The sequence below is a fragment of the Ornithorhynchus anatinus genome, chromosome 4 (genome assembly GCF_004115215.2).
Source record: "Ornithorhynchus anatinus isolate Pmale09 chromosome 4, mOrnAna1.pri.v4, whole genome shotgun sequence".
In the NCBI taxonomy this organism is placed as follows: domain Eukaryota; kingdom Metazoa; phylum Chordata; class Mammalia; order Monotremata; family Ornithorhynchidae; genus Ornithorhynchus; species Ornithorhynchus anatinus.
In genome coordinates this window covers 94,298,636-94,321,090 of record NC_041731.1, presented here as the reverse complement: position 1 = coordinate 94,321,090, position 22,455 = coordinate 94,298,636, and the positions used below count along the sequence as shown (strand labels likewise).

Genomic DNA, 22,455 nt, shown 5'->3' with positions numbered 1-22,455 from the left:
GCCTCACTTCTGAAGGGAAAGGAGAGAGGCCCTGCCCGCTTAGCCTCCTCGGGCCCCCTCGGACCCCCTCGCATCGCTCAGCCTCTTTGGGTAAATTGGAACTCCCTTCTGCTCATCCTGGATATCCATTCATTGACTCAATCGTATTTATTGAGCGCTTACTACGTGCAGAGCACTGTTCTAAGCGCTTGGAATGTACAATCTGGCGACAGAGACATGGATAATAATAATAATAATAATAGTAATGTTGGTATTTGTTAAGCGCTTACTATGTGCAGGGCACTGTTCTAAGCGCTGGGGTAGATACAGGGTCATCAGGTCATCCCACGTGGGGCTCCCGGTCTTAATCTCCATTTTCCAGATGAGATAACTGAGGCACGGAGAGGTTAACTGACTGGTCCAAAGTCACACAGCTGACCAGTGGCTGAGATGGGATTCGAACCCATGTCCTCTGACTCCCAGGCCCGGGCTCTTTCCACTGAGCCACGTTGCTAGTGAGCAGGCACAGCCCATACATGGATGTCCAAATCTGATGCCCAAACTCACATCTGGAGCATTGCTCCATCCTTTGAGCAACATCTCACGTGGCTCAGTGGAAAGAGCAGGGCTTGGGAGTCCGAGATCATGGGTTCGAATCCCAGCTCTGCCATTTGTCAACTGTGTGACTGTGGACAAGTCACTTCACTTCTCTGTGCCTCAGTTACCTCATCTGTAAAATGGGGATTAACTGTGAACCTCACGTGGGACAGCCTGATGATCCTGTGTCTACCCCAGCGCTTAGAACAGTGCTCTGCACATAGTAAGCGCTTAACAAATACATTATTATCTCAAAAAGAAGCAGCATGGCCTATCGTATAGAGCTCGGACCTGAGAGGCACAAGGATCTGGGTTCTATTCCTGGCTCCGCCACCTGTGTGACGTCGGGCAAGTCACTTTACTTCTCTGGGCCTCAGTTACCTCATCTGCAAAGTGGGGATTAAGACCGTGAGCCCCATGTGGAACTGGAACTCTGCCCAATCTGATTTGCTTGCATCCACCCCGGTGCTTAGTACAGCACCTGGCACATAGTGAGTGCTTAACGAATACCAAAATTATTAATTGCTATTATTATCTCAGACTTAGGAGGGAATCGGTTGGGGGGCAGCCTGGCCTGGCGGAAAGACACGGACCTGGAAGTCAGGAGACCTGGGTTCTAATCCGGATCTGCCACGCCTCTGCTGTATGACCTTGGATAAATCATTTCATTTCTTGGTGCTTCAGTTTCCTAATCTGTAAAATGGGGTTTTCAAATCTGTCCTTCCTCCCGCTTAGGTTGTAAGCCCCATGTGGGCCAGGGATTGTGTCTGATCTGAGTGTATCATGTCTACCCAATGTTTAGCTCAGTACCTGGTGCTTAGTTAGAGCGTAACAAATGCTACCACTAAGGAGAAAGGAGCAAGGAAGTGGACTGGGGGAGGAAAATGAACCAGATATACGACGGAAAACAATGCAATGAGAAGCAGCGTGGCCTGGTGGAAAGAGCCAGGGCCCGGGAGTCAGGGGAGCTGGGTTCTAATCCCGGCTTCATCACTCGTCTGCTATGTGACCTTGGGCATGTCACTTCACTTCTCTGGGCTTCAGTTTCCTCCTCTGTAAAATGGGGATTAAAACTAGGAGCCCTATCTGGGACCTGGACTGTATCCAACGTTGTATCTACCCCAGTGCTTGGCACGGTGCCGGGCACATATTAAGGGCATAATTAATACCATTAAGAAAAAATGGAATGCATTGACATCGTGGGCCTGCCTCCCTTTCAGTTGAGAGGCTGGGGATGGGCCCCAGCCTGTACTTACTGATGGAAGAGGATGTTGTGTTGGGGGCACCAACCGAGGCTCTGCCGGATGGAATCCAGGTCGGTCTCGATGTCCTTGCCACCGATCAGCACCTTGCCGGACGTAGGCGGAAACAGCCCAGTCAGAATAGACCTGGAACAAAGAGGTTGGAAAGGGAAGACAAACGTGGGCAAGTCACTTAACTTCTCTGTGCCTCAGTTCCCTCATCTGTAAAATGGGGATGAAGACTGTGAGCCCCACGTGGGACCACCTGATTCCCCTGTGACTACCCCAGTGCTTAGAACAGTATTCTGCACATAGTAAGAGCTTAACAATTACCAACATTATTAAATGTCTCCTCACAAAGAGGAAAGCTTTCCCCCGGAGAGCAAACACCCTTCACCTGGAGCCACCAGCTCAATCACAGGAATGTTTTCCCATGCTTCCACCTGGAACCCAGAAACAGCGTGGCCTAGTGGATAGAGCATGGGCCTGGGAGTCAGTAAGAAATGGGTTCTAAACCCGGCTCCGCCAATTGCCTGCCACTTGGGCAGGTCACTTGAACCTTCTGGGCCTCAGTTCCCTGATCTGCAAAATGGGGACTAAGACCGTGAGCTCCACTTGGGACACGGGCTGTATCCGAAAAAGAACCCAATGACCGTTTCTCCCCATCTCCCAGACTGTAAGCTCGTTGTGGGAAGGGAATGTGTCCGCTTATTGATGAATCACACTCTCCCAAGTGCTCGGTACAGTGCTTTGCACACAGTAAGTGCTCAATAAATACAATTGAATGAATGAATATGAATGAGTTTCCTGGATCACTAAGGGGTTCACCTTCAGTTCTTAGCCTCAGGAGCCCCAAAACAACTGTTTTTGCAATTGTTTCTCCTTCCATCGATTTTCACTGACAGCTCTACTGTTCCCCTGTCCCCTCTTCTAATTCCTGAGCAGCTGGCAAAGAACTGGAAGGACTTGGAGAGAAACGGCCTTGGCAACTTCTGCCTTCTTTTAGGCTTTGCTGGCTCCTAGGGTCGGGGGGTGAGAGGAGGAAGGTACACGGGGGAGCCAACCCTCACCGCTCTCCACAGCTCAAAGAAGACTCTGACAGAGACGGGCCTCCAGAACTAATAATAATAATAACAATAATGTTGGTATTTGTTAAGCGCTTACTATGTGCCGAGCACCGTTCTAAGCGCTGGGGTAGACTCAGGGGAATCAGGATGTCCCACGTAGAGCTCACAGTCTTAATCCCCATTTTACAGATGAGGGAACTGAGGCACCGAGAAGTGAAGTGACTTGCCCACAGTCACACATCCGACAAGTGGCAGAGCTGGGATTCGAACTCATGACCTCTGACTCCAAAGCCCGTGCTCTTTCCACGCTGCTTCTCCAACTAAGTCTGAACTAAGACTTTATGAGGAGCAGCGAGTCCTAATGGATAGAGCCCAGGCCTGGGAGTCAAAGGACTTGGGTTCTAACCTCGGCTCCGTCACGTTTCTGCTGTGTGATCTTGGGCAAGTCACTTCACTTCCTTGGGCCTCAGTTACCTCTTCTGTCAAATGGGGATTAAGACTGGGAGCCCCATGTGGGACAGGGACTGTGTCCAACCCGATTAGCTTGTACCTACCCCAGCGCTTAGTATAGTGGCTGGCACACAGTAAGCTCTTAACGAGTACCACTAACCAAAAGACAGAGTCCAAGGTTAGCAGCTGTCTGTCCCACCTCGGGCCGCAGATTCGAAGCAGCTGGACTTGCCCCAGGCAGCAGCACCTCTGGGACTCAGGCAGGCCCTCCTATTGATTCCATTCAATTCATTCAATCATATTTATTGAGTGCTTACTGTGTGCAGAGCACTGAACTAGGCTCTTGGGAAGGTACTTGTCAACTGTGTCACTGTGGGCAAGTCACTTCACTTTTCTGTGCCTCAGTTTCCTCATCTGTAAAATGGGGATTAACTGTGAGCCTCACGTGAGACAACCCGATGACCCTGTATCTACCCCAGCGCTTAGAACGGTGCTCGGCACATAGTAAGCGCTTAACAAATACCAACATTATTATTATTAATGAGAGACAGTCCCTGCCCATAACAAACTCACGGTCTAGAGGCGGAGAGACAGACATCAATACGAGTAAACAGACATTAATATAAATGATTTAATAATAATAATAATAATGTTGGTATTTGTTAAGCGCTTACTATGTGCAGAGCACTGTTCTAAGCGCTGGGGTAGACAGGGTAATCAGATTGTCCCACGTGAGGCTCACAGTCTTAATCCCCATTTTACAGATGAGGTAACCGAGGCCCAGAGAAGTGAAGTGACTTGCCCAGAGTCACACAGCTGACAAGCGGCAGAGCCGGGATTTGAGCTGAAGGAGACAATTCTCCTTCAGCGGGCATCAGACCCAGCTCCTGCTGTAGCCATATGCTTGGCCTAGCGGATAGAGCCCGGGCCTGGGAGTCACAAGGACCTGGGTCCTAATCCCGGCTCTGCCACTTATCGGCTGTGTGACCGTGGGCAAATCATTGCACTGCTCTGTGCTTCGGTTCCCTCAGGTGTAAAATGAGGATTAAGACTGTGAGTCTCATGTGGGACAGGTACTGTGTCCAACCCTATTTCCTTGTCTCTACCCCAGCACTTGGAAAAGGGGCTGGCATGTAGTGAGCGCTGAACAGATGACATAAAAAACGTCCTCTTGTCCTAGTTTTTCAAGGAACTTGTCTTAGAGAGCTGTAGCCTCAGCCACCTGCCCACTAGAGGGAAATAAAGCCAAGCACAACAGAGAGACAGAGCCAGAGAAATAAAGACAGACGTGTAACACATGTTATCGCTTCCTCCTTGTGCTTTTCTTGGATCCAAAGATCTGCCTTGTCCAATTAAGCCCTCCTTTACCCACTTCCCTCTCCCTTCTGCATCATCCCCACTCTTGGATCTTTGGGCATCTTGTATTCACCCCATCCCCACCTTCACAGCACTTACATACACATCCATAATTTATTTTTGATCGCAATGTCTCCCCCTCTAGACGGTAAGCTCCCTGTGGGCAGGCAGTGGGTCTCCCAGTTCTGTCGTATTGGACTCTCCCAAGTGCTTAGTAAACACTCAATAAATACCATTTAATGACTGATTGATCCAAAGAAAATACCGTCGTCCAGACAGGTTGCACCGACCTGCTGCCCCCTCAGGGTAGGTCACAAGAGGCTCACCCTTCTACTCCCGGACTCTTTGGTCCCAGAGTTTCCCTCCAAAGACCTCGTGTGGAACAGGATGACATTTATTTTCCCAGAGTCACCTGCCGGCCCCTCTTGGAGTCTCCAATCGTAGCGATTTTCAGCAGCAGGGCTAGAAGTGACCCCGTCTTTTGGAACTCAGAGTAAGGCAGAGTTGAAACCGGTGGTCCAAGCATAAGGGGGTGGGGAGAGGGGACAGTTGGGGAGGCTGGGAAGGAGGAAAAAAGTCAGGAATGGAAGAGCGAGCTCACACAAACACACTCGAGTTCAGAAGAAAAGCTCTGTCTCTTCCGGCTCCACAGGCTCCCGACCGGGCAGCTGCGGCGAGAATGTCAAACGCCCACGGCTGCGTTGGACTGTGGTTTCTTTTGCCTTTCCCTGCCACTGCTGCCTGGTGTGTTCTGGGCGCGGTCCTCGTCTCGCCCGCTGCCAACCGCAGCGGATCCTGCTGCCCTCCTGGCGGGCGATGAGGCTGGGTGGCAAATTTTGGAAAGGCTCTGCCCACTGCGGGGCTTAGTACACTGCTCTGCACACGGTAAGCGTGCAGTGAATACCACGGATTGATGGGTTGTTGGGGGGAGGGAGGGCCGTGTGAGCGGGGGAGAATTGGCCGTCACCCAGGTCTGGAATCTGTTCACGCTGAGACCGGCCGAGGAGATGGGAGGAGGGGGAGGAGCTGGAGGGCTAAGGGCCGAAGACCGGCAGAGACACTCACATGGTAGTGGTCTTCCCAGCTCCGTTATGGCCGAGGAAGGCCGTGATCTGGTTCTCGTAGAAGGTGATGTTGAGACGGTCCAGGGCCGGCTTCGAGTTCGGTTCGAAGATCTTCACCAGGTTCTGCACGGTCACTCCGGGGACCAAGCCTGGGAGTTCCCGCTCAAAGAAGGTGTCTTGAAGGGAAAGAAGTGAAAGGAAATTCCTTGGGAGAAGGATTCCTGTCCCGGATCCACCTTCCAGCGGGGCTCCTTGGAGCCTCCCGTGGGTGACCTGCCCCCATTTTGTGCAGAGGAATGCTTTTATTTGGATTTTCATTTGCTTCATCAACTGCTTAATCAACTGCTTCTTCTTCTATTTAAGAGAAGCAGCGTGGCCTAGTGGAGAGAGCACGGGACCGGGAATCAGATGGGTTCTAATCCCGGCTCTGCCAGTTGCTTTCTGTGTGACCTTGGACAAATCATTTCACTGCTCTGTGCCTCAGTTTTTTCAACTGTAAAATGGGGGTACCTGTTGTTCCTCCTACTTAGACTGTGAGCTCCGTGTGGGTCAGGGACTGTCTGACCTAATTAACTTGTATTTACCCAAGCACTTGACACACTGTCGTTTTTATTGTCACCTCCGACCCATAGCGAAGCCAGGGCGCCCCACCTCCATCTGCAATCATTCTGGTAGTGTATCAGTAGTTTTCTTGGTAAAAATACAGAATGGGTTTACCGTTGCCTCCTCCCGCGCAGTAAACCTGAGTCTCCTCCGTCTTCGACTCTCTCCAATGTCGCCGCTGCCCAGCCCAGGTGAGTTTTTGACACATAGTGAGTGCTTAATAAATACGATAAAAACCCCGAATATCATCATCATCAATGGTACTTGGTATTGTATTTGATATTGATAAAGATATTGTTGAACCACTTCCTTTTATATCCCCCTGTTTTCAGTCTCCGCACATAACTTTTGTCTGTGTCTCCCCTGATAGACTAGAAGTTCCTTGAGGGCAGGGTTTGAGTCTTGCTTCTGTTGTACTCTCCCAGGCGCTGAGCTCAATGCTTCATGTTTGTAGTCAGTCACTGGGCTATGAAAGTGGCTTGTCCCAGACCCCATAAGGCACCCTTGGGGCTGATCTGGGCCTAGAAACCAGGGTTCTTGACTCTCGTCCAGTGCCCTCTCCCACCCCTCCCCCTCCCGATTGCACGGTGTCTCTGAAACGACGGTTGGGCAATAATGAAAAGAACATTTTGGAGCCCACAGATTCCATTATCACGCCAAGGGAACCCAGTTTGAAAAGGGAGTACGCAACTTGTCAGGCACCTCTCCAAGGCGGAGGGGAAAGAACAAGGAGGACATTTTCAAACCCCTGGCGATCATTCAGAAATGATTAGGAAACATCCATTTTGGGGAAAAGGTTTCGGAGACCCGAGCGGCCAGCAGACTAGCCCTCGGCAACTCGATTTCCTGCTGCCCGGTTTAAGCCGAGCAAGCTTCGGTCTAGCTTGCCTCTCCCCGCGACACAGAGTGCAGGCAGGAGATTTATTTTTGCCTTTCCTCCTAGCTCACATCCGCCTGGCGTCTCCGTGACCCAAGCTATTGTTTTCGCTAAATCCTCGGAAGTCGGCCCATTTGTGCAGCTCACTTGGGGATTCGCTTCCACATTATATACTTGGGACTTGCTTTCACCGGGAAACCGGACGAATGTCTAGTCTCCCCTGCTCGATTTGAACATGTGTAAGGGGTCCTTCCTCTACGTACCGAGATTTACATCTGTCATTTTTAAGCTGACAAGTCCTTGTTTGCTTCTTTTTTTTTTTCAGGGTATTTGTTAAGCCTTTTACTATGTGTCACATGCTGTTCTAAGAGCTGGGGAGGGTACAGGTTAATTAGGCCGGACACATCCCTGTCCTGCATGGGGCTCACAGCCTAAGTAGGAGGGAGAATGGGTATTTAATTCCCATTTTACAGTTGAGGGAACTGAGGCACAGAGAAGTTAAATGACTTGCCCAAGGTTCCACAGCAAGCAGTTGGCAGAGCTGGGATTAAAACCCAGTTCCTCCGTCTCCCAGGTCCACGGTCTTCTCACTAGGCCACACCGCTTGCTGGCATGTTTAGGTTTTCTTCCAAGTCCCAAAGAATTTCCCCTGATCCTTTTCCCGTCTGAGAGGCTGCCCCTTCCCCCTGCTTAAGGCCTGGGGTTCGATGGTGGGTTTTTGTACCATTTATTCCCTCTGGGTGTTCCGGATCCTCCGTTTCCTCTGTCAAGGGTTCAGTCTTTTCCAGGTTCTTTTCCTCCCTTGTCGAACAGCCTGCGTGGACCAAAAGATCAACGTTACCCTCAAGGCTGGTTTCTTAGCGGGACTGGTGAGGGAAGGGGTGAGGCCCAGCACGATGCAGAAGCACATCCCGGGAAACGGGAATATACTAATTATGGTACTCCTTAAACGCTCATATGTTCCATGCACTGCTCTAAGCGCTGGGGTACATATAAATGAATCAGATTGAACACAGTCCCTGCCCCACATGGGGGTTACAGTCTTAATCTGTAGAGAAGCAGCGTGGCTCAGTGGAATGAGCACGGGATTGGGAGTCAGAGGTCATGGGTTCGAATCCCGGCTCTGCCACTTGCCAGCTGTGTGACTGTGGGCAAGTCACTTAACTTCTCTGTGCCTCGGTTACCTCATCTGTAAAATGGGGATGAAGACTGTGAGCCTCATGTGGGACAACCTAATTACCCTGTGTACCCCAGCGCTTAGAACAGTGCTCTGCACATAGTAAGCCCTTAATAAATACCAACAACAGCAACAAAAAATCCCGATTTTACAGAGGAGGTAACTGAGGCCCAGAGAATTTAAGTGACTTGCCCAAGGTCACACAGCAGACATGTGGCGGAGCTGGGATTAAAAGCCAGGTCCTTCTGACTCCTAGGCCCATGCTCTAGCCACTAAGCGATGTTGCTTCTCATGCCACGTACATAATAATAATAATAATGTTGGTATTTGTTAAGCGCTTACTATGTGCCGAGCACTGTTCTAAGCGCTGGGGTAGACACAGGGGAATAAGGTTGTCCCACGTGGGGCTCACAGTCTTCATCCCCATTTTACAGATGAGGGATCTGAGGCACCGAGAAGTTAAGTGACTTGCCCAAAGTCACACAGCTGGCAAATGGCAGAGCTGGGGTTCGAACCCATGACCTCTGACTCCACAGCCCGTGCTCTTTCCAGTGAGCCACGTACATAAGCATGCACCCCCTCGTGTACACACACACACGACCCAGCATTATCACAGACCAGCTCCCTTTACACACATTCTGTAACCCTCAGTCTCCCCGGTATCCCCACGTGCCCCACAGAAATCTGGGGCATTTTTAGACCTTCTCTCACAGGCCTAAAGCACCCTTTTTGCCCAGGACCTCACTGCAGTCTTAATAAGCCTCGGAGCAAGAACTTCCAGGTCGGAGGGCTTCATTCCAGCTGCATTCTCCAACCCGACTACCAAAGCCCGGGGGTTAGGAGCAGGCAATCTTCATTTTTCCCTTACGTAAAAGCCCTGGAATGGGCACAGCACAAGCCCCTCCCCATCATCTCCCCAGGACCGAATGGAGACACCCAGACAACTGACCCAGAGCACAGATGGAGGACTGTTTGTGTAGCGAAAACCCTGGTACAGACTTAAACACGTGTTTGTGTGTCGGTGTGACACGAGAAGGGGGTTGGGGGAGAGGAGGTGGAGGAGGAGGAGAGAAGGAGGGGACGTTTCACTAGGGTATCCCTGAACACAAAGAGCTACCCACCCTGGAAGCTTTGCTGGTAATGCCTAAGGGTTAAACAGTTTCTCTCCCACATTCCCTCCTCCTCACCCACCCCCAACCTCTCTTTCATGTTGCCTTCATAGGTAAGAAAAGCAACAATAATAGTAACTAATGATAATAATAATAATATTGGTATTTGTTAAGCGCTTACTATGTGTAGAGCACTGTTCTAAGCGCTGGGGTAGATACAGGGTCATCAGGTTGTCCCACGTGAGGCTCACAGTTAATCCCCATTTTCCAGATGAGGTAACCGAGGCACAGAGAAGTTAAGTGACTTGCCCATGGCCACATAGCTGGCAAGCGGCGGAGCCGGGATTAGAACCCATGACATCTGACTCCCAAGCCCGGGCTCTTTTCACTGAGCCACGCTGCTAAGATATTTGTTAAGCCCTTACTATGTGCCAAACACTGTTCTAAGCACTGGGGTAGAGACAAGGTAATCAGGTTGGACACAGTCCCTGTCCCACATAGGGCTGATAGTCGTAATCCTCATTTTAGAGATGAAGGATCACAGAGCACAGAGAAGTGCGGCGACCTGCCCGAGGTCACACGGGAGACGTGCGGCGGAGCCGGCGTCAGAACCCAGGTCTTCTGACTGCCCAGCTCGTGCCTTGCCACTGGACCGTGCTGCTTCTGACAGGCCTTGATCGAAAAACGCATGCTATTTTCCTCTGACCCAGGGCCTGGATCTTGAGAGAATTTCTGTGGTGAGGTGGAGTCCGTGACGGGATGGGACGGGAAGTGTCTGTGTGGATGCGTGCAGGAAGGGGCTTTCTGGGCTACCGGAGACCTCCCGAAGAGAATTCGGGGGGGATTCCGGAAGGCCAGTCCCCTCCCTCTTCCTAGAATTCTCGAAGTCTGTCCTTTCTGTCTCTGAGGGGATTGTCGGGACAATCCCAGGAGATATTTCCAAAAATCTTTGAAAAAAGCATACGCATTGCAGAAAGAAAAGCCGCCGCTCGGGGTTTATAACATGCCCTTTGTTTGGACCGTGGCTATGGAAGGGCTTAGAGAAAGCTGTAAGAGAAAACTGTGCTCATTTGTATATATTTTTATTACCCTATTTATTTTGTTAATGAGGTGTCCATCCCCTTGATTCTATTTATCGTGATTACGTTGTCTCGTTTTTGTTTCGTTCTGTTTGCCTCTGCCGTCTGTCTCCCCCGATTAGACCGTGAGCCCGTCATTGGGCAGGGTTTGTCTCTGTCGTCGAACTGTACATTCCAAGCGCTCAGTACAGCGCTCTGCACATAGTAAGCGCTCAATAAATACTACTGAATGAATGAAAACGAACAGCTTTCTGAGAGCTCTTAGGGAGAGCCCTCCACAGGCAAAACACTATCAAACCGAACGCTGGGATGGGGTGGGAAGGGAGGGAACAAAGAGAAAGGAAGGAAATTGGGGGTTGGAAAATATTTCCTTTGCCTACAGGATCTCCCAACTGTAAACGAAATAGTCGGGCCATGAGGCCTGTCCATTCCCTCTTTGCCCCACCCCTCGCAGAGCGGAGAGAACTGGCTCCCGGCTGACAGTGCGTTCAGCTGGACAGACGACCCTTCACCTCACGCTGCAGTCCGGGGCCAATGCCCGGCAGTGGGAACTTTGTTCCTCCTTGCCCCGACCTCAACGTGGGCAAACGCCAGAGCCTCCTGAGGTGATTTGCCCTGGGAAGTGGGCCCCTGCAACTCTCTCAGGCAACGTCTTCACCCCCACACCCCCGGGGAACCCCGTCCCCCGAAAATCCCTTGTCTTGGAGGGGGTTGAAGGTTGAAGCAGAGAAGGAAAAGGAGGGAAAATAAAGGAAGCAAATAAGAATGAAGGAAAGAAGCAAGAGGAGAAGGAAGAAAAGCGGGAACAAGAGAAGGAAGAGGTAGAGAAGCTGCACGACTCAGTGGAAAGAGCACGGTTCTGGAAGTCTGAGGACCCGGGGTTTAAATCCGGCTCCACTGCTTGTCTGCTGTGTGACCTTGGGCAAGTCACTTCACTTCTCTGCGCTTCAGTTACCTCAACTATAATATGGGGATGAAGGCTGGGAACGCCATTTGGGACAGGGACTGTGTCCAACCTGATTAGCTTGCATCCACCCCAGCTCTTAGTTCAGTTCCTGGCACATAGTAAGCGCTTAACAAATACCACTTAAAAACAAATAGAGGAGGGGCAGCAGCAGCAAGTTTCACAGAGAGAAAAGAGCCGAGTCCCAGGAACTAATAACGATAATAATAATTTTGGTATTTGTTAAGTGCTTACTCTGTACCAGGGTAGACCCGCCACTCTGGTGTCAACCTCCTCACTGTGCCTCGTTCTCTCCTGTCCCGCCGTCGACCCCTGGCCCACGTCCTATCTCTGGCCTGGAACGCCCTCCCTCCTCACAACCGCCAAACTAGCTCTCTTCCCCCCTTCAAAGCCCTACTGAGAGCTCACCTCCTCCAGGAGGCCTTCCTGGACCGAGCCCCCCTTTTCCTCTGCTCCTCCTCCCCACTGCCCCTACTCCCTTCCTCAGCTCTACCCCCTCCCCCTCCCCACAGCACTTGTGTAATAAATTTGGTATTTGTTAAGTGCTTACTATGTGCAGAGCACTGTTCTAAGCGCTAGAGTAGATACAGGGCAATCAGGTTGTCCCACGTGAGGCTCACAGTTAATCCCCATTTTACAGATGAGGGAACTGAGGCCCAGAGAAGTGAAGTGACATGCCCACAGTCACACAGCTGACAAGTGGCAGAGCCGCATTCGAACCCATGACCTCTGACTCCCAAGCCCGGGCTCTTTCCATTGAGCCAAGCTGCTTCTCTTATATATTTGTACATGTTTATTACTCTATTTTATTAATGATATGTATATACCTATAATTCTATTTATCTATTTTGATGGTAGTGATGTCTACTTGTTTTGTTTTGTTGTCTGTCTCCCCCTTCTAGACTGTAAGTCCGTTGTTGGGTAGGGTTGTCTCTATCTATTGCCGAAAGGTACTTTCCAAACACTTAGTACCGTGCTCTGCACACATTAAGCGCTCAATAAATACTATTGAATGAGTGAATGAATATGATTTAATTAGGTAGGACAAAGCCTCCGTCTCGCATTGGGCTCACAGTCTTAATCCTCGGTTTACAGATGAGGTAACAGACATAGAGAAGTGAAGTGACTGGTCAGAGGTCACACGACAGACAAGTGGTGGAGCCGGAATTAGAACCCAAGTCCTCCTGACTCGCAGGCCCGGGTTCTATCCGCTAGCCCACGTTGCTATGCCCCCGCCCCAATTCTTGTCAGTTTCAAAGGGACAGTTAGTGAGAGCTCACCTGGCCAAGGCCAGCGGACAAAAAGACTGATCAGATTCCATCCGCCCGGACTTTTTGGACCCCTTGCTTACTGGGAGCCCCATGTAGGACAGGGACTATGTCCGCCCTGATTCTATCTTCCCCAGCGCTTGGGGAAGGGCTTGGCACATAGTAAATGCTTAACCAGTACCAGAATTATTAGTTATTATTATCTCGCCTCTACCCCAGTGCTTAGCACATAGTAAGCCCTTAATAAATGGGGACGCAGCGTGGCTCAGGGGAAAGAGCCTGGGCTTCGGAGTCAGGGGTCATGGGTTCGACTCCCGGCTCTGCCACTTGTCAGCTGTGTGACTGTGGGCAAGTGACTTTACTTCTCTGTGCCTCAGTTACCTCATCTGTAAAATGGGGATTAACTGTGAGCCTCACGTGGGACAACCCGATTACCCTGTATCTACCCCAGCGCTTAGAGCAGTGCTCTGCACATAGTAAGTGCTTAACAGATACCAACATTATTATTATTAAATACTATTATCATTATCACTGTTATTATTATTATTCATTCATTCAATTGTATTTATTCAGCGCTTGCAGTGTGCAGAGCCCTGTACTAAGTGCCTAGAAAGTACAATTCGGCAACAGATAGAGAGACAATCCCCGCCCAACAACGGACTCACAGTCTAGAAGGGAGGAGACAGACAAAAAACAAAACAACTAGACAGGCATCAATAGCATCAAAATAGATAAATAGAATTATAGATATATACACATCATTAATAAAATAAATAGAATAAAAATATGTACATATATGCATATGTACATATATACATTTGTACATATTTATATACATATGTACCTATATTCAATAGTATTTATTGAGCACTTACTATGTGCAGAGCTCTGTACTAAGTGCTTGGAATGGACAAATCGGTAACAGATAGAGACGGTCCCTGCCCTCTGACGGGCTTACGGTCTAATCGGGGGAGACGGACGGACGAGAACGATGACAATAAATAGAATCGAGGGGAAGAACATCTCATTAGAACAGTAGCAGGTAAATAGAATCAAGGTGATGTACATCTCATTAACAAAATAAATAGGGTAATGAAGATCTATACAGTTGAGTGGATGAGTACAGTGCTGAGGGGAGGGGACCGGAGAGGGGGAGGAGCAGAGGGAAAGGGGGGAGAAGAGGGTTTAGCTGCGGAGAGGTGAAGGGGGGGCGTAGAGGGAGCAGAGGAAAAAGGGGAGCTCAGTCTGGGAAAGCCTCTTGGAGGAGGCGAGCTGCAAGTAAGGTTTTGAAGAGGGAAAGAGAATGAATTTGGAGGAGTTGAGGAGGGAGGGTGTTTCCGGTGGGAGCCCACCAGGAATGGGGACACTGAGGAATCCCAGCTCACATATACATGTGTGGTTTGGACTGCACGCGGGGCAGGGTGGGGAGGGTGGCTGTTTAGAGGCACCCCCAAGTTGCTGTTGTGGGTGCTTAAGGCCCTTGGGTGGCGAGCTGACTCACCCACTAATAACCCCATTGGAATAATGGGCCACTCGAGGTTCAAAGTCGGAAGCCGAAATTCCCACTGCAATCTCCTCGGATTCTCGAATAATGAACCCGCACAACCCAGTCATATCCTAACCAGTTGAGGGCTCAGGCCCAGCTCCAAACCTGAGGGTTTTCCAACGACTCACCTTCGTGTCCAAGCCAATAGGACTCCTGCAGAAGGAAAAACCAAGGGAGAGGTGTCCCGTATTCTCCTAAAAAGAAGGTACAAAGAAGGATGTAGAGGTTGGAGAAGCAGCTGAATTGTACTTTCCAAGTGCTTAGTACAGTGCTCTGCACACAGTGAGCACTCAATAAATACGATTGAATGAATGAATAAATGAACAGTAGAGAGAATATGGGCCTGGGAGTCAGAGGACCTGAGTTCTAATTCCGGCTCTGCCAACTGCTTGCTGTGTAATCTTGGACAAGTCACTTAACTTCTCTGTGCCTCAGTTTCCTCAACAGTAAAATGGGGGTTAAATACCCGTTCTTCCTCTTACTTAGACTGAGCCCCATTCAGGATAAGGACTGTGTCCCACCTAATTAACCTGGAACTACCCCCCCGGCTTAAAACAATGTGCAACACATAGTAACTATTTAAATATAAAAAGAAGGGTAAGAGATTCCACCAATCCTCAAATAGTCTATGGAAGCCTGACACTGATCTACAAGAAGCTCAGATTGTGATTCAGACATGCAGCTTCATCCTCTACTGGGCAGCAGTAGTAACAGTAATAATCATTGTGGTATTTGTTAAGTGCTTACTATATGCTTACTGTACTAAGCTCCGGGGTGGATACAAGCTAATCAGGTTGGACACGGTCCCTGTCCCACATAGGGCTCAGAGTTTTAATCCCCGTTTTTCAGATGAGGTAACTGAGGTCCATAGGAGTTAAGTGACTTGGCCAAGGTCACGTAGCAGGCAAGTGGTGGAGTAAGGATTAGAAGCGAGGGTCTCTGACTCCCAGGCCTAGGCTCTTTCCACTAGGCCACGCTGCTTCTCATGCCCGTCTGGTTTCAAACCCTTAATTCCGTGGCCGCGACAGGTCCCAGGGCATATCCTGATTTCCAGAGGTGATTTGATTCCAGACCCCAGCTCTGCTTTCATGTTAATGTTCCATCCCCGCTTACCACCCATTTGGTTGAAATCTGATCTCCTCTAGACTGTAAACTCACTGTGGACCTACCAGCTGGATTATACTGGACTCTCCCAAGCACTTAGTACCGTACTCTAAACACGGCAGGCGCTCAATAAATGCAACTGACCGACTGACTCTCCTTTTAATTTTCTGTGCTCCACCGTGGGAAAGTCAGACCAGGTCAATGACCACCCAGGCAATCGGCCCATAGCGAACACTCCCCAGAACCTCCCCAGCCCCTCAAAACCTCAGCCCCCCCCCCCAACAAGCCATCCCACTGAGCTCCTTCCCTAAGAACCCCCGGCCCCCGAGCCACCCCCGCGACCAGGTTCCAGCCCAAGTCACCCCCTAAAGCCCCGGCCCTCAAAACCACCACTCCAGTCCCCACCCAGTAAATACCATCGATTGATTGAAATGCACTACAAATTACTGACTATTTAGTAAGGTCTCTGGTCAAAAGACTGGGGGAAAAGAGACCAAAGTTATACTACTTTGGGGACAAAGTGTACTAAGCGCTTGGAATGAACAAGTCGGCAACAGATAGAGACAGTCCCTGCCGTTTGACGGGCTTACGGTCTGGAGTGCTCAATTAACCAAACTGCTCCTGTCCCCTCCTGCCATGGATAATGGCGAGCTGGCCGGAGCCCAGGAGTTCTTATCTGTCCCATTAACCCACGTAGTTCTGGCTTCTACACTCAGGTGATGAGCTGACCTGGATTCACCCCTCGACTGCAGGGGAAGATGACTTCCCTAATTCAATCTTGGGAAGCAGCATGGGCTTGGGAGTCAGAAGACCTAGGTGTTAATCCCAGCTCTGCCACTTGCCTGTTGCGTGACTTTGGGCAAGTCACTTCACTTCTGTGCCTCAGTTTCCTTAAGTGTAAAATGGTGATTCAATCCCTGTTCTCCCTCCTAGTTAGGCTCCGAGCCCCATGCGGGACAGGAAATGTGATTAACTTGTATCTGTCCCAGTGCTTAGAACGGTGCCTGACACACAGTAAGCGCTTAATAAATACTATTCAAAAAAAATTCTTGCCATTTGGAAAGAAAACTCAACCACACTGTGGCGCATCGTGGCAGTTAGGACTCACGAATCACTTATTTTGTTGTTCTGAATCCTCAACTGTCAGAGAATTGATGTGCTGCAATTCATGGATATTTAGGGAAAAAATGAGCCTACTTATAATGTTGGTATTTGTTAAGCGCTTACTATGTGCAGAGCACTGTTCTAAGCGCTGGGGTAGATACGGGGTAATCAGGTGGTCCCACGTGAGGCTCACAGTTAATCCCCACTTTACAGATGAGGTAACTGAGGCACAGAGAAGTGAAGTGACTCGCCCACAGTCCCACAGCTGACGAGTGGCAGAGCCGGGAGTCAAACCCATGACCTCTGACTCCGAAGCCCAGGCTCTTTCCACTGAGCCACGCTGCCATCTAACCTGAAGAGTTTAGTTATCCACCTGAGAAGCGGCATTGCCTAGTGGATAGAGCCCAGGCCTGAGAGTCATAAGGACCTGGGTTCCAATCCCAGCTCCTCCACCTGCCTGCTGTGTGATCTTGAGCAAGTCATTTCACTCCTCTGTGCCTCAGTTCCATCATCCATAAAATGGGATTAAGACTGTTAGCCCCATGTGGCATACGGACTGTATATGACCTGATTCACTTATATCTATCTCAGCCCTTAGTACGGTGCCCGGCACATAGTTCGCGCTTAACGAACACATTAAAAAAAAAATATTCACCTGTCTGCATTCAGGGAGCTGAAGAAGGGAGCTTCTCCAGCTGTATAATTCCACCTTGGGGTATTGAAAGAGACCCTTACCTGGAAACACCTGGTCCAAGTACCAGGTGAGTCCGATGTAGAGGAGAGTATCGAAGAGCATCATCTCAATGGAGAGCAGGAAGCTGAATTGGTCTCCCTCCACCGGGCTGTTTCCAATGTTTCCCCACTGGAGACCGAGGCCTTGCTCTTCGTAGCGGGACAAATATTCTGTGCCAAATCCAAATGCCACTGGGGACAACAGACTCTGGGATGGAGAAGAGAGACACGGGAGGTTAGGCTGCTGCTCAGGACCCCTGCCACAGGATCCCTGGCTTCTTTCTGCCACGAGACTCCCGACGTGGGCCCAGCGAGGTTGAGATGGGAAAGGAGGCCGGGACCCGTGGGAGAGAACATCTCCCGTCTCTGCCCGCCGGAGAAGTGGGAACTGGGGACACGAGTCAGACGCAGGCTCCTCCCCAGGCTCCATTCGGTCAGTCAGTCTGCACTCACTTGTATTTATTGAGCGCTTACTGTGGGCGGGGCACCGTGCTAAGCACTTGGAAGAGTACAATACAACAATAAACGACACATTCCCTGCCCACATGGAACTTACAGTCCACCCTCCTGTCTAAGCACTCAATAAATTCCACCGATTGACTGACTGAAGTGACGCACGGGGCCCGGGAAACTTTTTTCAGGGAAGGTGGACCTGGGTGAGCAGACTTCTTTGTCCCAGAGTAGGCACCTGGGCAATAAGATCCCAGCTCTCCTGAATTCAACTCAGTTGGCTCTGGGAGGGGTCCGGTTTGGACTGTAAACTAAAATACTTCTCCCCAAATCCGATCTTCTCTCCCCAGATACCTGATAGCACCTGTGCTAACCACCAATCATTCTGGAAACATCCACTCACACATATAAAATAATAATAATTATCACTGTTAAGGTACTCGTTAAGTACTCCCTCTCAGGGTCGCACCTGGAGAGTTTCCAGTACTCTACCGGTCTCGGCTAAGGGGGGGAGAGTCAAGCAGACCCGTTCCATTCCTAGCTTGGGTTGTGTCTAGAGAGCGGAAGGCCATCTGCTAAAAGTCAAAACTCACCTGCAGCAGCGGCATGGGAGAGAGTGGAGGGCGGAGATTCAGGTTTACGGCACGGAAGGAAGCAATGGTAAACCGTTTCTGGATTTTTACCGAGAAAACTCTATGGATACACTACTAGAACGATTGCGGACGGAGAGCGGGCCGTTCTGGGAGAGATGTGTCCGTGGTGTTGTCTGATGGCATCAGACAAGACTTGTTAAGAGCCTACGATGCACAAGCACCGTTCTGAGTGCTGGGGTAGATAAAAGTTCATCAGATTGGATTTATTTGCTATTGTTTTAATGAGATGTTCATCCCCTCGATTCTATTTATTGCTATTGTTCTCGTCTGTCCGTCTCCCCCGATCAGACCGTGAGCCCGTCAAAGGGCAGGGACTGTCTCTGTTACCGATTCGTACATTCCAAGTGCTTAGTACAGTGCTCTGCACATAGTAAGCGCTCAATAAATACTATTGAATGAATGGATGAATGATACAGTCCCTGTCCCACAAGAGGCTCACAGCCTAAGTAGGAAGGAGAAGGATAGAATCCCCATTTTCCAGATGAGGTAACTGAGGCACAGAGAAGTGAAGTGGCTTGCCCAAGGTCACTCAGCAGACAAATAGGAGAGCTGGGATTAACGTGGCTCAATGGAAAGAGCCCGGGCTTGGGAGTCAGAATTCATGGGTTCGAATCCCGACTCTGCCACTTGTCAGCTGGGCAAGTCACTTCACTTCTCTGTGCCTCAGTTCCCTCATCTGTAAAATAGGGATTAACTGTGAGCCTCACGTGGGACAACCTGATTACCCTATGTCTATCCCAGCGCTTAGAACAGTGCTCTGCACATAGTAAGTGCTTAACAAATACCAACATTATTATTATTAGAATCCAGATCCTTTGATCGCAGGCCTATGCTCTTTCCACTAGGTCAGCACCACGGTGGGCAAATCTAGGCCCAAGGAGAGGAGAATTCTTCTGTCCACTGAGACTGCACTTATTGCTGGCAAAGGGATCACAGTCCCAGTAGCCCACGGGAGCGTCGTTTAATCACGAGGCTCCGGTCTCAGGGATTGTGGCTTGATGATGAAGAGATGGGTGGAGTCGCATATCCAGCCTTCAAAAGGCCTGGAGGAAACTGATCTAAAAGTCCAAGCAGCACAGGCTTTTGGGAAGCTTTCAGGCTTGGTTTCTCCCTTACTCGCACCATTCAAGACTCATGGGTGTAGAGGGGCTGCAGATAATTTGGAGAACAAGCCTTCAGGAGAGAATAAATCCAGAGCTACGGATGGGAAATGTGGGGCATCCCACCTTCCCAAGGCAAAGAGGGGGTGCTCTGGATTCACTCTGGTTTCTCTTATGGTATTTGTTAAGTGCTTACCGTGTGCCGAGCATTGTAAGAAGCGCTGGAGTAGATTCAAAACAATCAGATTGGATACAGTTCATGTCTCACAAAGGACTCAAAATCTTAAATCCCTATTTTACAGATGAGGTCAGTGGGGCACAGAGACATGAAGTGACTCGCCCAAAGTCACACAGAGGACGAGTGGAGGATCCGGGATTAAAACCCAGATCCTTCTGACTCCCGGGCCCGTGTTCTATCCACTAGGCCACACTGCTTCTCTGTTGAGTGGCAATAGTGACTACTTCTATAGGAGGCCAGTTGTTTCCAAAGCCTCTACTCCCTATTAGTCAAACTAGTCAAGCTTAAGCACTCAGGGCAGGAAAAGAAGATCTGTGACCTGTCTTTAAGGACCTAAGCACACCAGGAGTCATTAAGGCCCCAAACTATCTTCCCTTTACCTGATTATTACCATAATTGCCTGTAATTGCCTCGCCCTGCCCACACTTTGGGTCATGTGAAAGTTTTGCTACTCAGTCATTGTATGTGTGGTGGAAAATTGGCTGTTATAAAAGGCATCAATTAATCGCCTAATGAACTGCCTGAGTGTCGGCCAGTGCTCGGGTAGCTGTAGATTCATCCTTGTTAGTGATGAACCTGAGGATGTTTTCACAAAACTAAAGCACAGGAGTTTTCTTTCTCTGCTCAATGGAAAAGGGAGACGGAGGGGGAAAGGGCACTGTGGCGTTGAGAGAGGCTCTCCTTCAAGGTCATTCCTTATTATGGTGGCATTTGTTAAACGTTTACTATGTGCAAAGCACTGTTCTAAGCGCTGGGGGGATACAAGGTGATCAGGTTGTCCCACGTGGGGCTCACAGTTTTAATCCCCATTTTAGAGATGAGGGAACTGAGGCACAGAGAAGTTAAGTGATTTGCCCAAAGTCACACAGCTGGCGAGCGGCAGAACCGGGGTTAGAACCCGTGACCTCTGACACACAAGCCCGGGCTCTTTATCACTGCTTACGTTATTCATTCTAGTTTTTGTGATTACTTTCCTCTTTGAGATTCCTCATTTCCAGAGAGGTTATTTTGATTCTGTGCTCGCCTAGCTTTGTGCGGACTGGCTTCCATAAAGGTTTTTTTTGCCTCGTAATTGAGTTCTACGTCAACCCCTCCTCAAAAATCTCCTTTGGCTGCCTATCCACCTCTGTATCAGACAAGAACTCCTCTCGATTGGCTTTAAAGCTCTCCATCACTTTGCCCCTTCTTACCTCACCTCCCTTCTCTCTTCTACTTCTCAGCCTGCACACTCCACTCCACTAGTGCTAACCTTCTCACTGGGTCTCCATCTCGCCTCTCTCGCAGCCGACCCCTGGCCTACGTCCTACCTCTGGCCTGGAACAGCCTCCTTCCTTAAATCCGCCAGATAATCACTCTTCCCCCATTGCTAGCCATACTGAAGGCACACCTCCTCCAAGAGGCCTTCCCAGACTGAGCCCCCTTTTCCTCAGCTGCCCCTCCCTTCCTGGTCACCTCAACTCGCTCCCCTTCCCTCCTCCGACCCCCGTTCCACACCACTTATGTATATATGCATATATCTACAATTCTATTTATTTACACCCAAGTCTGTTTACTTGTTTTGATGTCTGTCTTCCCCCTTCTAGGACTGTAAGCCCATTGTGGGCAGGGATTGTCACTCTTTTTTGCTCTATTGTGTTTTCCAAATGCTTAATACAGTGTTCCGCGCACAGTGACCACTCAATAAATACGATCGAGTGAATGAATTAATTTTTCCTCTTTGAATGAGTCGTTGCTGTAAAGACAGCCCCAGGGAGGTAGATAAGGGACTCACAGTCTGGTGTCACTTCAGTCACAGTGGAATTTATTGAGCGCTTAATCAAATCAAAGTATTTATTGAGCATGTACTGTGTGCAGAGTACAACAGAGTCGGTAGACGCATGCCCTGCCCTTGTTGATTGTGTGCTGAGCACTGTGCTAAGCGCTTGGCAGAGTACAATAGAGCTGATAGACATGATCCCTCCCCTCTTGGGGGTGAAGGGTGACCAGGACATCGTCAATCAATGGTTACGGGAAGCAGCATGGCCTAGTGGATAGAGCACGGGTCTGGGACTCAGAGGGTCATGGGTTTTAATCCCAGTTCCCCCACTTGTGTGCTGTGTGGCCTTGGACAGTCACTTAACTTCTCAGGGCCTCAGTTACCTCATCTGTAAAATGGGGGTTAAGACTGTGAGCCCCATGGGGGACAGGAACTGTGTCCTACCCTATTGGATAGTATCCACCCCTGCGCTTAGTACAGTGCCTGGTCATAGTAAGCACTTAACAAGTGCCATTATTATTATTTTTATGAATTAGTCCCTTATTGTGTGCAGAGCACTGTACTAAGTGCTTGGAAGAGTCCAGTAGAACAGAGTTGGTAGACACGTTCCCCGCCCACAACAAGCTGACGGTCTAGAATGACATAGTCCTTCCGTCGGAGGGCAACTTGAAAACTCTTCCCCTTCCCAGGCCTCTCTGGCAGCGTTTGGAAGGACATCTCCCCCTCTCCCCCCTCCAACCCCAACCAGGTTTGGTTTCTTTGGCATACAAAAGAAAAGAACATTTGGAAATCTCTTTCCAAACAGAGGAGTTGGGCAGGGTTCCCGGAGGCCCTGGTGGATTTTGAACTCAAAGACTAGAAAAACAGAGGAGCCCAGCGGCAGAGATGCAGACCTCCACCCAACCCCCAACCCCTAGCAGGAATAACCCACCGGGCCCCAT

General features: G+C 49.8%; 1 protein-coding gene across 1 annotated transcript in view; it reads right to left on the bottom strand.

Annotated features, from left to right (window-relative positions):
• ABCA4 (ATP binding cassette subfamily A member 4) overlaps positions 1 to 22,455 on the bottom strand; it is a 224,271-nt gene that overhangs the window by 96,604 nt on the left and 105,212 nt on the right. The window contains exons 17-21 of the mRNA XM_029063580.2: positions 17,321 to 17,525; positions 14,506 to 14,571; positions 7,959 to 8,048; positions 5,756 to 5,930; positions 1,833 to 1,964 (exon numbers count right to left, since the gene is read on the bottom strand). Of these exons, the coding sequence (XP_028919413.1) occupies positions 1,833 to 1,964; positions 5,756 to 5,930; positions 7,959 to 8,048; positions 14,506 to 14,571; positions 17,321 to 17,525 (668 nt within the window). The remainder of the gene's footprint in view (positions 1 to 1,832; positions 1,965 to 5,755; positions 5,931 to 7,958; positions 8,049 to 14,505; positions 14,572 to 17,320; positions 17,526 to 22,455) is intronic.